Here is a 15,106-nt window from a genome sequence, read left to right as displayed (position 1 = left end):
GAAATGGAGAAAAGCAGCTTTGTGCTTGGTGAGGCTGGTTTAAATTGGAACAAGGCAAGTAATAATAGAATAAGTAAGCCAGATCAAGAGGATGTAAACAGCTCCATGTGTATGTATGCACTGTTGCAAAAGATTCTGGTAACTTTTGCAGTAAAGTTTGGGAATAACTTTCTAGGCCAGTGGCTTTTATTAAACCAATTAAAGGTTGGAACTAGAAGCCTCACGGGACTCTCAGGTTCCTATCACTGGAATCATGTTAAGCACATGCTTAAGCCTGGGGATTTCCTTGAGTTTCGAGGCACTGACATTTTTCACTTGGCTCCCTTTATGGTATGGATGCTGTGATGTATTTATGCAATGAATACAGTGTTAATCCCTGCATGAACATTTATACATGCATGTGGGTACCATGAAGCTCTAGGTGATGTCTAACGCGATGCTGTGGGTAGTAGCTCGCAGGTAGGCAGCCTGTGAATTTTGATTGAAATTAAAGGGCACAAAATTCCCCCTCTGTATTCCCCTCTGCCAGAAGGGCTGTGGCCCACCTCTCTCATAGATAGCGCCCGAGTTTGTCTTTGATTCTTGGCGATGGGCAATATTGGAATACAGGCCCCCAAGAGATGGGAGTAACGGGAGGTCTCTAGCGGGAGAGCACAGATTTCACTCGATCAAAGTGGGCCCTATAAGTGCTGCAGAGTCAGCTGGAAGATTTATGGACATAGTTTAGGTAAGGGACTACTCAGGATCAGAGAGGGGATGCTGAACTGCATGCATTTGGTGTTTCCAAATAAATAACAAACTGCTCAGAAAACACTTGAACCAGCTGAGGATATGATTCTAGCCTAAGGAATGCTTTATAGTGGTAACGAAATGGGGTAATGTGTTTCAGTTTTGTTATTGTTGTGTTTAAATGTGTGTATTTCTTGCACATGCAAGTTAAAAGCAATGTGGCTTGAGAATCTGTGCGGGCGAGTGTGTGTGTTTTCATCCACACCTTGCTCTTTGCTAGTTATACTGGAGTCCAGCACATGTGCACCCCTGCAATTTGGAGAATAAGGTATGGCTAAACTATAGGAGAGCTTGAAGGAGGAATACTGGGAAGTACTAGGCTTTTGGCACTGTACGTCCTCCGGTCGAGAGCAATCCTGGGCAGAGATTCTGCACCAGCTCGGTACACCAAGAGACCTGGCTGTGGGTGGTTTGGGGAGTCGGCTTGGACAAAATAAATAAAATCTCTGTGTTGAGACCCTGTAGAAGAGCCTGAGTCTCCAACAGGAGAGGCCTGTCCAGCTCAGTGACATACACGTATGCGTACTTGCGTGTGTGTGAGAGATAACGTAACGGTGTTGGAATCGCAACGTGTTTTGCAGTCCTCTTCCCCCCTCTCCCCCCCACGGTTGTGACTCCAAGTTGTTTTTGAGGCCGAGGATATTTTAGATCGCCTATTTTAGTGGCCTGAGTTGTCAATATGTCCAGTTTTAGAACAATATTAAAGTCAGTTTTGCATGGAGAATGATTTCATGTTTACAGGGAGGAAAAACTCTTAACATCTTTTATTGCATTTTTGATCACTTTGTTAATTTTCCCCAAAGTCCTCGTATCTCTGATGTTACTGGAAGAGAGTGGCTAGAGCAGCTGCTGTCCTGCAGATCCAGCGCTTGCCAAATGGTCTGCATGATCAGCAGCAGGCTGTGTGGGCTCACAGTGAGAAGATGTTAGATTTGGATTTTCTGTTGATTTTATAGGCAGTTGTCAAGTATCCCTTAGGAAGCATGTAACAAGGCAGAGGAGGAGAGTGCATGTGTGTGGTAATGTCCAAGCTCGATTCAGTGCAGCTTTTTTGTCCAAGGTTTGAGACAAAAAATAAAAATTGTTTATGCTTTCCCTTGCCAACTGATCTTCTTCTTTCCCTTCCAAACTTCTCTGCCTCCTGTTTCAGGCAAATCTAGTATAAATATAATGCTCTCAGCTTCTGATTAAAAAACATTTCACACCTATTAACTTAGTCTGCTCAGAGAGAGAACTGCATTTTTCTAAGCTTTTTTACCTTGAAACAGGAATTTCAATCTATGTTGTCATTTTGACTATAAATTTGAATGTATCCTTTGAAATATTTAGATAAATATGTTGAAAGGGAATAACAGTTAGTGACATTCTCAAGGACACCTCTCAAATCTCACAGATTTAATTTCTCATAAGTAATCAGGCCTAATCCTTGTTTTGCATTAAATTCCCTTCTGAAAATAAAAATACATTTGCTGTTTTCTTCTGTTAAGTTAAAAATGCACAAGTTTGCTTTGTGATCTGTCAGCATGTGAGGTAAGTTTACTTCAGGAACTGTTTATGGATGACTAAGTTCTTTTCTCAATGAAAAATTGCCTTGAATAGAGTAGATGTTGGAGAAATATGAGAAGTTCATTTAAATGTGTCCAGCAGTCTTGCAGTGGCATTTTGCAAACGTGTATGCCTTTATCGTCATGACTATGCATTAACAAGAACGCCCAAAATTTCAGAAAGTGAAATTGGACTCACGCTTTGCATTCACCCATGACTGTGATCTAAGCTTTTTGCATGCACCAAATAAGAAGTACAAACAAAATGGGAGAACTCAAGTAGTTTTAAAATATCAGACACTGAATAAAACTGAAAACTTCACATTGATTTTGATACCTTTATACTACATTTGGTATTTTGTTCGTCTTGCAGGTAGGTAGAGGGGTGAAGGGAGAGAAGTTGTGAAATGCCTTTTGTTGCCCTCCTTTTGGAGGATGCAAAACAAATCCAGAGCTTATGTTTTAACCCTAACTTCCCTTACGTCAACCAGCCCATTATTTATTTATTTTTTATATTTTTCCCTCCTCTTTATGTCTAACTACTCCTCTTCTCCTGTAAGGAATATATAGCAGAAACCTCATCTTAAATATTTTTGACAGCTCTGTTTTGCCACATTCATGGAAGTCTCAAACTAGAAAAGATGCTGATCAGAGGTATCAGGCTATTCAGGAAAGACAGAGTACTGTCTTACCAAAAGCAGCAAGCCCCTGTACAAGAAACTGAAGATCCTGGGAAATGGAAAAGTAGGGCAAAAATTTCACTACCTCAAGAAAGGAGGAGGATAGGTTTAGAAGTTTTGTAGGTTTTGGGAGACTTGAACTAATTATCAAAAAAGTGCTTTTGATTTCTGTGTTGCTTTGTGGCCTGGATCTTGTGAAAAGCAGCCATATGTCTCTTGGTAAGGGTCTGTCTGTCTTGTTTTGCTTCAGGAGACTCCTGTCTCCTAGGAGGTTGCCAGTTATTAGAGACATGGGAGTATATAAAATGCTCCAATGAATTCGAAAGCAAAACATAACAAAAATCTTCCTGTAGAAAGACCTCTGAATGAGGCGTCGTATTATGGAAAGCAATGTTTTAATTGTAGCGTTATCAGCTCAGCGTAGACTTCAGCTGCACTCTTTTCAGCAAACAGGAAGAGGTCGATGAAATTTTCTAGTGTCAAGCAAGGTTAGTGTCTAACAACACAGCGAAAACGATGACTATGACTTTTGCAAGCTTAATTATCTAAAGCATGGCCCCGATTTGGGAAACAGACACCTGACTGAGATTACTTTGCACTTGACCATAAGCGGACAGACTTTGTGGGAGCAAGCTTGGGAGTTTGGGAGCAAGGAAAATGCTACAGTTACGCAACAGAGGCAGCTGATTTCTGTTCTGACTTTTTACCCTCACATGAACCAGCAATGTTGGAAGGGGGGGGGGGATTTCTTCTGTATAAACTGATACCTTTCTGAAATGAGAGTCTCCCCAGACTATCCACTTGCTCACTGAAACTGATATCAACAGGACTGTTTTCCTGAGGACCTGCCTTGGATCCTACCATCTGTGGCTTGTGCCTCCTGGGCTTTTGGTCCTCGCAGACTGCCTTCACGCCGTCAGTTCCATCCTCATTTGGTCTTTTGATGTTGGCCATTTGCCAAGAATCCAAATTTCTACCCTGCTTTGGTTGCCATGAAAGTTTGTTAAAAGGGAAATTTGAGGGGCAAACAGTTTGGGATGAACGGACGGACGTTTCTTACAGCATAAAAGCTAATCGACATGTATTACTAGGCTGAGGAGAAACAAAAAAAATTATTGTTGTCTGTGTGGATTGAAGATGTGGCTTGCTTTCATCCTTTCCTGTGGGAAAGTGCCCTTTGATGGGACAGGTATATGTCTATTACAGGACATCTTTACGTTATGTAGGGCAAACAGTATGACATTGTGCATCAGCAATGAGCTCAAGCAGAAATATCAGGGATCCCGACTGCTTTAGATGGATTACACTTGGAGAGTGGCCATTACCCTTTACACACGTCGCGGGTGTTGATGTACAGAGGTTTAACCCAGCATTGTTCTGTCAGGTCATCAATATATGACACTGAATCTGCATCAAAGCTGGTTGCAGAGTGAAGTTTTCTTAAAATCAATGTAAAAAAACCCTCACACTAAACCATATTTCTTTGAGACAAGAGCAATGAAAAAGCACCCTTTGCTGCGTAAGGGTCCTGTCTTTTCAGTGTTTTGTGTCATATCAATCTCGGCTTTTGCAATTTCATTAAAATTCCCAAGCGGTCAGAAGGTTGTTGCTTAATAGATTTAGCATTGGCTGGCTACATCAATACTGTGTTTAGTCACATTTGTTTTACTGGGGACGTCTGTGAAAAGAGTTTAGCAAATATATTCATTCTTTTGAAAGGAACTCAGTGCACTTTGAGCCTTGACTGCACTGCAGTCCTGCATACCTGACCATATCCTTTCCACCGAGAGACAGTAACGCAAGTTAAAGCTCTGCTAGACGTTGCCTATGCAGGCCAGGATGCTTTGTCCACAAAGAATTTAACATTTTCCTCAAATCATGTATTTCCTTGGTGTGGTAGACCATTCCTTTCCTTTGCATTTCATGTAAATATATATGTAAACGTTCATGACGTGTATATGACAAAAATAACATGTTTTTGACACTGCCATCAGGAATGTTCGTTGAGGGAAATCTATGTGAGATCAGGTAGCTAGCAAAAGGCGTTTAAGCGGCAGAAAGATTAGATTTCGTTCAATGTTTAGGTTCAGACTAGGACCCCAGTCCAGCCTACGACATCTGTTCACCTTTTCCATTGCTGCGTAGAGCATTCAAGCAGTATTTGTGAACAGCAGAGATTAGGGAAAAATATCCAGAGAGGAAAAAAAGGAATAGATCCAAAATTAAAATTAGCATGAATGGCCATCGCTGGAGAGGGGAAAACATTGAACAGAATCTGAACTCTGAAGTGGAGAAAAAGTGACTACCAAGAAAAACGTACGCTGAAAATGTAGTGTATTAAAAGCTATGTTGGATGTTTTCTTCTTGGCACAGTTGAGACATGCCCCTGATATAATCTCCCTGCAGTCACGTATGGTAGAATTACCCCACGGCTTTTGTTGAAATGTGCTGGGTTAGCATGTTGCCAAAATTGTAGTGAGATTTTTTTGTTTGACTTCTTTTTTAGGGTTTCTTATCCAAATGAAAAGACAATGGAGAAAAGCCATTTTATAGCCAAATGCTCCTTTCTCTGTGTTTCTTTTCCTCCCTCCTCCCCTGCTGAAGTTGAATGTTTAGTCTTGGGCTGAGTTATATATAATTGCGTACCTTTTACTTGAAAAGTCAATCAAAATTGAAGGTGCCAGATAAAGCTGACTGTAAACCTAGATTTGCCCTATGGCACATTTTGCCCAGTTCAGTCTTAAAATAACAAAAACAATAATACCCCTTTAAAAATACCCCTTCAAACTGTTGAATAGCAGAATCCTTTATGATAGGCAGATCTTGCTTGACTTGGCAGCTGGCATGAGGAATCTCTGATTTCAGTTGCTTGGGGCCAGCCTCCTGGGTAGCTCTTCTGTTTTGGGGCTGCAGATTATTTGAGGCTGGCGGTTTACAAAGCAGATTTCTGCCTGCTGCTTTGCTGGGAGCCGAGTGTCCTTTACGCCCAGCTGGGAACCCTCTTGTTCTCATCTCTACTGTAGTGGAAGCAGAGGTGGTTCAGGATCAGTTTAGTGCCGTGTCTTTTTTTTATTATTATTATTATTTGAGGGGAAGAAATCTTGCATATGATTGCATAACCCTGAGCATCCTGTTAAGCAAAGCTTTGGATGAGAACATTAACAAAAGCTGGAGTTCCTGTCTGGACACCACTGAGGATGCAAACTTGGGCTCTATGAGGGCCCTCTTCCCTTTTAACCATTGGCCAGGAAGGCCATCTACCCTTGGCGAGATATTTGGTACAGAAAGGGTGGAGCAACATTGGGAAGGAAAGTGACCTTTCCCTTGTCATGTGAAATCCCTTGATTCCTATTGCACTTTTTTTCCCCCTCCTTATTCCTTTCTACCGTGGTTTATATGTGCGCCTCTTCTAAATGCCACAGCAGCAATAGCCACTTTAAATATGGTTGCAATTTCATGCCCCCAAATTTCCTCTGTTATCTTTAATCTTTGATCGTTACAGTCCCTGAATGTAGCTTTTTGGTAAGCTGCAGGTTTTTATGTTACCGCTGTTTAGAATTAACTGGTCTGCTTCCTAAAAAGCCAAATGTTTAATCAATACATATCCTACTGTGTATAATAAATACATTTTTGCCATCACTTTCTGAAGAGAGAATGCTTTTGATTTGAGCCAAATAGTTTACAAAATGGTGAGGGAAGGTTTATTTATTTATTTTTTTTAATAGATGTTCAGTGTGATAGGGCCAACCAGCAGATTAGAGCATGGAAACAGCATTGAAATATGGGGGCAGGGGGGAGACTGGACAGGGGGATTTTTATTATTTTTTTTTAACATGAATTAGTTTATTTTGAACATTTGTTACATTAACACTCACTGTAATTAAGCTGATTAATTTCTCTGGATTCTGTTTGTTTCCTGGGTAATAATTTGACAACCTTTCAATAAACTAAACATTAAGACATGGGTTCATATATTGGAGTGTGCAATAGGTAAGTTGCTGCTGTGGCTCTTTTCCTAAACTTTGGAAGAAAAAATCCATTTTAAACCTGTAATAACAGCGGCTGATTACTTCCCATCAACTCACTGGCTTCCAGGGCAGAATTTTCAAACTGGTTATTGCTTGCGCTGCTCTACTATAAAGTACAAGGTCTGTAAATTAAAGTTGGACCATAAGAGATTTAATCTGCAATTTTATAGGTCTCTAATCCAACGGTAATTTTATATTTCAAGCTTTGAGCATATTATCAGGGTTTGGGAAGTTTTTTTTGTGTGCATGTATGTTCTAGATTTATTTACTTATTTGTTTTTAGTGTCTTTTTAAATTATATTGTGAATTACAGCAGGGAAAATACTGATGCCTTTTTTTATCCATTTCCCCCCTCCAAACTATAGATTAGAAACGGTAAACAAAGTTGTTATGCGCTGAAGAATAAAGACTTGGAATGTGCCTCAAAAGGAGTAATTTACTTGGAGCTGGATGTCCTATTTAATCCTGTAAGTAGAAATGTTTTCTCTTTTTCTGCTTATTCTTTGTGTAGGAAATCGAGAACGCCAGCGCCTGCAAGGGCTGGGGGTGCTGATCCTGTAAGCACGGGGTCTGAACGGGAAAGGTCCTGACCTAAAAGCACCTGGCTGTGGAGGGTGGTGCTTTTGGTGGGGCAACGGTCCGTCGGGTGGGTGAGACGACGCAAAGGCAGCTCGGGACTGGCGGTGACCATGGAGGTCTTAGGAAGGTGGCGTGAATTATCGTCCACAAGGGCTTCACGTGGAACAGCCAAAAGAGGAGTTAACGTTTAGATTGTTATACATTACTCTTAACACCTACTTCCTCCCCAAAAAGCTGACCCATGATGTTCTCCTTGCAGGGTGTTGACAGGAAAATTAATGGGGCGTGCACACAGAGCGCTTAGTTTTTTGGTGGCTGAGTCAGTCGCAATTGTTTATGCCCCACAGTCCTTTAGCGAGTTAAATCCTGTTTATTGAGGCCATCACGGGCTGTAACGCAGCTCCGGTCATGCTGGCTCGGTGGTACGGTGAAGCTGGTGACTTCCTGCTTCCGGCAGTGGTGGGCAGGGATGGCTTTAGCGGGGGAGTTGGGAGGGCTCGAGGGGGCAGTCGCTTCCACCTGTGCTTGGAGGAGCCGGCCTGGTGCTGCTGGACTTGCAGAGCGGTCTCAGAGGGCTGCAGCCACTCCATGTCCATGAGGAGCTACAGCATCCCAGCACAGAGGGACTGCCTGGGGGGACACCGCCAGCAAATCCGTAACCGCGAAGAAGCTTCCACCAGAGCCCCAGGCGGATATGGGTCCTCTTGCCTGTAGGCTGGTGCTCCAGCCACCAAGCCATTCTTCCACCTATAGTGAAAGTATGGGATTATAAAAATTTGTTTCAATTACTCTTTAAGAGGTCCCACTGCTTTCTTTAGGTCCGTTCCTGAATGACTCTTAGGGGAGGTCAACCTGACCCCGTTCGACCCCTGCAGGTTTCTCCACACTCCCATGGGTTGAGGGAAGAGGATGTCAGGTACCTGGTGCGATGGACCCATGCAGTAAGGGCCTCGGCCGAGGTTAAGCAGGGGCCGCTTGTACTGGACGGTCGCTGCTCTTCAAGCCATTAGATCAGGCACCGGTCACCGGCGGAGAATTAGATTTGTGCCAGGGTTGCGGGGAGTGGCGTTACGTACACCTAGCAACTTGCCGCAAATCATTTAGAGGTTCAAAAGCGTGAAAGATGCTGAAGCTCTCAAACAGCGGTGGTGATGCAAAGCTTGGAAAGGGTAAAGCTAAAAGTACATTTTTTAAATTATTATTTTAAGGTAAAAGCAAGCATTAGAACATTCAAGCCACGAGAGAAGCGTTTCATGGAAGAGAACCGCAAATTCTCTAAAAAGGTAAAGTTTGTCTTTGGACTGAGTGCTCACGTTTGCTTTAGGAAGATTTTAGTTGGTTTAGGGTGGCTCTAGGAACAAAACCTGCTTATGCATAGAAACACTTGAACACATGTAAATTCTTTGTTTTCTGTATATGTTTAAACACTTGTTAACATGAAATTGTTTTCTGATCTAATTTGCATCAGTAGTTCTGCTTCAGGGTGGAGAAAATGATACTCATAGATGTTGCACGGTTCGCAGAACCTAAAACAAAACAAGAGCAAGATTCCTCCCTTCTATAAGAAAGAAAACAGGTCTAAATTAGTTGCCAAAAAGTCTGTAGCATTTTAGAACAATGGCCATTATCCTTTTTTCAAATAAATGTTGTATTTATTTCCATAGACTAATCCAAAACAGGTAGAGAAAAGGTTTTGTTTTTGGATTAAATTCTATCTGCCTGTTTTCCTGAGACATTGCCGTATTGTAAAAATTGAAGGAGAATAAACGTGGGTTTCTGTTACTGTTTTATGTAGTTTTGGCATCAGATTTACTTTTTTTTTTTTTTTTTTTTTTTTCCCTGAGGGATAAGGAAAATGGTTCTGAAAGGTTTGGGTGTAATCAGAAAGCAGACAGGAGCTGGAGAATATCTCTGAAATAGAAGCGTTATTTGTAATGTATGCCCTTGCATGCATTTGTAGCTTAAAATTATCCCTGTTTCTGAAGCAGTAGTAGGATGTTAGAGTATTTGATTAAACTCCTCTTCTCCTCCCCTCCTCCCACTCAATATTTATCAGATCTTATCAAGAAATGTTGATCGTGTGAAAAAAATCACCATGGCAATATGGAATACAATACAGTTCCTTCGGAGCTGCTTTCTCTGGGAGTCCACGGTAAAGAGCGTGGTGGCGTTTGTGGTAAGTGGATTTCTTCTCTGTCGCGTGAGACTGAGCGATGGGAGGACGCGAGTGTGGCAGCGCCGTGTCCTCCCACCGGCTGGAAGCCACGTGTCGCGCGCCGCGGTACGGCGCGCCGAGTCCGAGCTGGGGCGCGCGCTTTGCCGGGCGGGCGGGCGGGCGAGCGGGGCCGCTGGGAGCAGCCTCTTGGCGGGGGCTTTCTGTGCCCGAGCGGGTCTGCGCCCGTTCTCTTGGGCGTTTGACTGCAGCTTGTCGACTCCCGCTGCTCCCGCAGACCGTGCCGCCCGCGCGTCCCTCCCGCACGCGCGCGGGGTCGGCTGATGCTGCCTGTTGCAAATCTCTTCTCCTGATGTAATAATACGTTGTTTAAGGGGAGGGGAGGAAAAAAAGAAAGTAGTAGTAGTAGTAAAGGAAAAAGGCTGGTCAGCGAGTTCTGCTGTGTTCTGGGAACAAAAAGCCCAGTTCTCCACCTGCCTGCCCCACTTCTCAGGTCTCTCCTTTTTCCTCTTGGTAGCAAACACCCCATTTGCAGTTTTCACATAATCCACTCAAGCACAAAAAGGTTTTGCCTGCTTTTTATTCTGCGGTGTGACATTTTCTTCATGCTTGAAATGTTTGGCATGCCATTAAAGGTTGCAAAATTGTTTTGTGGTTGTCCTGCATTGATGGGGGGGGGGGTTCAAGTTGAGTGTTTATTAAGCAGAATAACAGCTACATCTCCAAGATTTCTAACCCTTTTACTGTTTGTGAATTGAAGATGCTTTAAGGTTCTTTTGAGGAAAGCACTTCACGGTGGGTTTGCTACAGATGAGTAAAGTGAGCCATCCCTGGTTGAATGAAGCTCAGAGCAAAGACAGAGAAGCTGTCTTTCGCCCTGCAGTTTAGAGGGATGACTGGCAAGTAAGAGTAGAAAGGAAGAAAGGGTGTTTTCTATGTGTTTTGTTTTTTTGCTTTTGTTCAGAGCTTATCTAAATCATATTCAAAGCTAGTGGTTCAAGAGCTGGTAACTAATGCCTTAAGTATCTTCTTCACTGAAGAGCAGAGATGCTAATTGATAGAGCTTTCCATAGGATACATCCAAATATACCGAAAGTGCTAAGAGGAAGAAAACCTAAATAAACTTAGCCCTCGCCTTAAGGTGATGGATTCTTCAGAGGAGGTGGAGCTGCTGTGCCCGCATGCACGTTTGCAGTAGTGATGGTCTGAAACCCCTCTCCATGTGTCACACGTAAGAGAGGAGGATGACAGTTACCTTGCAGATGTGGCCGTGAAGAGGAACGGCATGGTCATGGGTGCTAGAGGTGGAAAGGACGTGCGGTCCCAGTGGCTATGTCCCGCTGTTGTTGCTCAGCAAGAATCTAAGCACATACCTAGAAGGTTTGCTGGAGCAGGGACCAAAGCACTTGTGAAGTTATGGCAGTTTTCTAGACTATGGAAAAGTTTAGCAATGTTTGTAAGTGATAATGAGACAGAAATATAAGGTGGGTCCACAGAAAAAGTAATTGATTCCTGGTAAAACAGATGGTGAACACAAAGGTAGGCAGCTATGGGTTGTAGATCATTAACATCTTTACTGTATTCTGTAACGCTACTGGTTTCCTAACAGAAAGTTTATAGCGGGAAAGGAAGAGAAATACATGAATATATGAGTGCAGATAAGAAGTGGTTTCCTCTACGCATCAAAATCTAAGTCTTGATTTTTCACGTGGAAACAAGTCAGCTCTGGCACATGTAATGAAGAGCTAATTCTGTATCTCTCACTGTGTGTTCATCCTTCTGAAAATATGCAAGCAGCGTGATAGATACAACAAAATAATGCCCAAACCTGTGCATGTTATCCACTCTTAACAGGTTAAAGAAAAGGTGAATTAAAGTAGCGCATTTGTAAAGCTGTCGTTCATCAGCAAGCAGCTTCTGTGTACCTTCCATCCCCAGCTTTGAATCAGCTTAGCCTGGTGCCATATTTATCCTCACTAACACCCACTTGTATTTGATGCTGAAAACCTGAGAGGAGGGCAAAATGTGCCAAGCTCCTCGAACGTTTTTCAGCTAGCTGGGTACTTGAAACCACAAGCGTTCAGGGATAGTATGCTAAATACGTGGTCCCAAAACCTTCCCTTCCCGAAGTTGTGCCTTGGGCTGCTTGCAGCAGTGAAGCGTGGTTGTATTCTACGTATTTAACCTATTCTCGTGGCAGTAAGCCCAGAGTGTTCCTGATGACCTCCCATCGCATGCAGGTAGCCTATGCCCCTCCTGCAAAGGGGGAACTGAGGGAGGGACGGAGAGGGAGGAGGAAGGCAGGTAGTGCAATCACACAAGCCTTGTTTTCTTAAGCAACCGACTATGAATGGCCAGACAAAAGAAAATAAGTGATCATCAGAGCATCGCAATAGGCAGGGGCTGCAGTATCTTGCACCTTCCTGATCTAGTCTGCGTTACAGCGCACCTCCCTCCCCATTAATGCTGACAGCTAGGGCGTATGACAAGGGCATGTGCTGCTGTTTCTGGGTGCCCAAGAGAAAGAGAGGGGAAACAGGAGGATAGCGTGGGCAGGAGGCAGGAGAATGGGAAAAATGCTGTCATCACGTGTTTTGATTTTTAAGATGCATCATCCCCAGCTCAGTTTCTGTATTAGTGTGTTATGGTGAGAGGAGACCATCCAAGAACATGTGAGTAGAATTCTTTTGCACTTTAAAACGAGATCTTACTTTGCATCTGCATTCTGCAGCGTTTAGTCCGATGACTTAACCCGAATCATTTGTGCAGGCAGTAAGGACATAGATCAGGCCTACTTAGGTAGACGTGAAATTAGGATTTAATCAAGCTTGGGGGTTTTGGAAAGAAGGTTGAATGGGAGGTGAAGTGCAAATCAAAATACCGCTTTAGGAGAAATTCGCACTGTGCACAAGGGGCTCAATACGAGTTGTATGTTACACTTTCATCCCTCTGACATGCCATTTTTTTTGAATTTAAGTCATGCATAGGTTTTTGACTTCTTTATAGCATAAACTTCTTGTTGGCTCTGGTGCCAACATAGGCACCACATGCTGCGCGTAACTCAGAATATCAGTACACATATGGAAAGAATTGCCTGTAGAGCTAACAGTGTCCATGTACAGGGAGAAATCCTAGAAGGATTTGTCTGTGTGTTCTCATTTTAGGTAGGTTTTCTTTTTCTTTTGAGATAATTTTAATACCAAAACACTCTATTAGCAATCCGCTCTGAATGTTTCATTTTCATATAGTTATGTCTGTACTCCCAGTAAGTTGTGTTTTAACAGAAACAGCTCTTAGAAAGGGCTTTTTGTTAAGGTATGGCCATTTTGTAGTGCTGCTCGTGTGCCTGGTGTGGTATCCGTGACGATTTGTTCCCGGTTTCTAGGGTGAGTGTCCTGGTTTTCGCCTTGATTTCCTGGTACTCATTACGCCGCCTTCTTGTCGCACCTTTCTCCGTTGACGCATCGCTTCCACGCTGCATTACTGGTGTCCAAAAAGCTGGAGTTGCATACTGAAATATGCCTTAGGAAATGTCTGCTTATAAGTCGTTTTGTGTACCTGTGTGATTATAAGCTGTTTGTTTTTTCTGCTCATGCATAAGAAAACTCATATTCTCATCTTTCAGATGCAATTTTAAATTAATTTCCTACTCTTTCCTCCCTCGTGTGCTCACTTCCTACCTGCTTTGCTCCCTCTCTCTCGAATTTGGTCATGGAAGTTAAATCCGTAGTAAGAAATGAATTGTTCTTACTGTACAAAAGATATTTAAAAAAATATTCCAGAAGTTAATTTTGGTCACAGAATGATTTTTATAAGGAATTATGCATCATTGCGCATTGTGCTTGTGATTTTCTGTGACATAATTACACCTTCTATTGACAGTTTTCTAAGCATTAATGGCAATTATGTAATTTAATGAAATTACAATAATTGCATTAAAAAACTATAATCTGGTGCAAGTTAAAAGGATATATTGACTGGAACTTTTACTACTCTGTGTGTGTGTGTATATATATATATATATTTTTTTTTTTTTTTTTGAAAGTTTTCCTGATAGATGCAAGAGGCATTGACAAGACCAGGTGAACTATGGAAACCCAGCCTCCCCAGCAGCTTTATCGTGACTGGCAGGGCTCGCCGCTGATTTGCTTCAGGGTCCCTGCACACTAACCCGTGCCAGCACATTTCATTTTTACTGGCAGCGTGTCCCGCTACATCAGGTTTAGGCCTCTGTTCATCAGGGCTGCTGCCAAGGTGGGTACAGGTGGGAGCTATTTTTCAGGCTCAGACCTAGCTGGCAGCCTGGGTGAGACGGCGAATGCAGCATGCACAGGCAGTATTTATTTTGCAGTGACATTGCAGAGTGATAAGTCTTTCGTGCGGGGTCAGTATGGGAAAGAAAGGAAGGAATGTGTGGTGGTGCAACATAACAGGGTTGGACTTGGAGGTTCTGGTCAAACCCGCTCTAGGTTTGTAATGGTTGGCAGCTGGGGAAACGACAGGCGTGGTGTCACTTTGAGACTCTCGAGGCTTCCCGAAAAGGTGGCTGATGTAAGATCAGGGAAGCACTGGCCTTCATGGCTAAGGGTCAGCTGCTGGGGGCTGCAGGAAACCCAGACTTCAACTCTGAAGCTTTTTGAGGTGGAGCTGAGTTCTGGTTGCTTTGCCAGGTAGGAGCTCGAAGCTCTGCAAGTCCAGAAGGAGCTGAGTCTGGGGGCTGGCTGAATTCTTTTGCCACTGGCCTTTTGGGCTCTGGGAACTGAATTGCCCGAGGAATCACGAGTTTTCTGCGGTCCTGTATGCAGCCAAGTATTGCATTCTTAATGTGTTCCTCGCTGATTTTCTCATCACTGAGGTGTATAGCTTGGACGACAGGCAGCACTTGTGCATTTCTAGCGAATGAATTTCATTCTGCCAACTGAAGAGTGGGAAGGCCAAATATGCGTGTGCATGTGCACAGTACTCTGCTAATTTGCTTCAGTCCTAACAGAGATAGATGGTTTAGACTCTGCAGCCCGTGAACTTCTTGGCATCTATGCTGAGTCTGCCGTTTAGCACACTAACACTTAAGCTTGTGATACGGGGGCTGGATCTGAGCCCAATTAAACTCATCTCACAGAGGAGACAGCAAACATCTTATTAGGCATGAACAATTTTTAATCCCTGTTGATCTCAGCTTTATTTATACTAAGGACCTACAGGCAAAAGGCCACTAGCTTGTTGAGTGTCCGCTAAAATTGTTAATTGCCTATCAGTAAGAGGGAAATATTTTTCCCCCGAGGAAAGATGTTTATTAACTCAAAATCTAAGCCT

General features: G+C 43.0%; 1 protein-coding gene across 1 annotated transcript in view; it reads left to right on the top strand.

The window, feature by feature from the left end:
* MCTP2 (multiple C2 and transmembrane domain containing 2) overlaps nt 1-15,106 on the top strand; it is a 107,253-nt gene that overhangs the window by 50,398 nt on the left and 41,749 nt on the right. The window contains exons 14-16 of the mRNA XM_062583310.1: nt 7,407-7,508; nt 8,829-8,903; nt 9,677-9,796. Coding sequence (XP_062439294.1) covers nt 7,407-7,508; nt 8,829-8,903; nt 9,677-9,796 — 297 coding nt within the window. The remainder of the gene's footprint in view (nt 1-7,406; nt 7,509-8,828; nt 8,904-9,676; nt 9,797-15,106) is intronic.

This window comes from Rhea pennata, chromosome 10 (genome assembly GCF_028389875.1).
Source record: "Rhea pennata isolate bPtePen1 chromosome 10, bPtePen1.pri, whole genome shotgun sequence".
In the NCBI taxonomy this organism is placed as follows: domain Eukaryota; kingdom Metazoa; phylum Chordata; class Aves; order Rheiformes; family Rheidae; genus Rhea; species Rhea pennata.
This window is presented reverse-complemented; position numbering and strand designations above follow the sequence as displayed.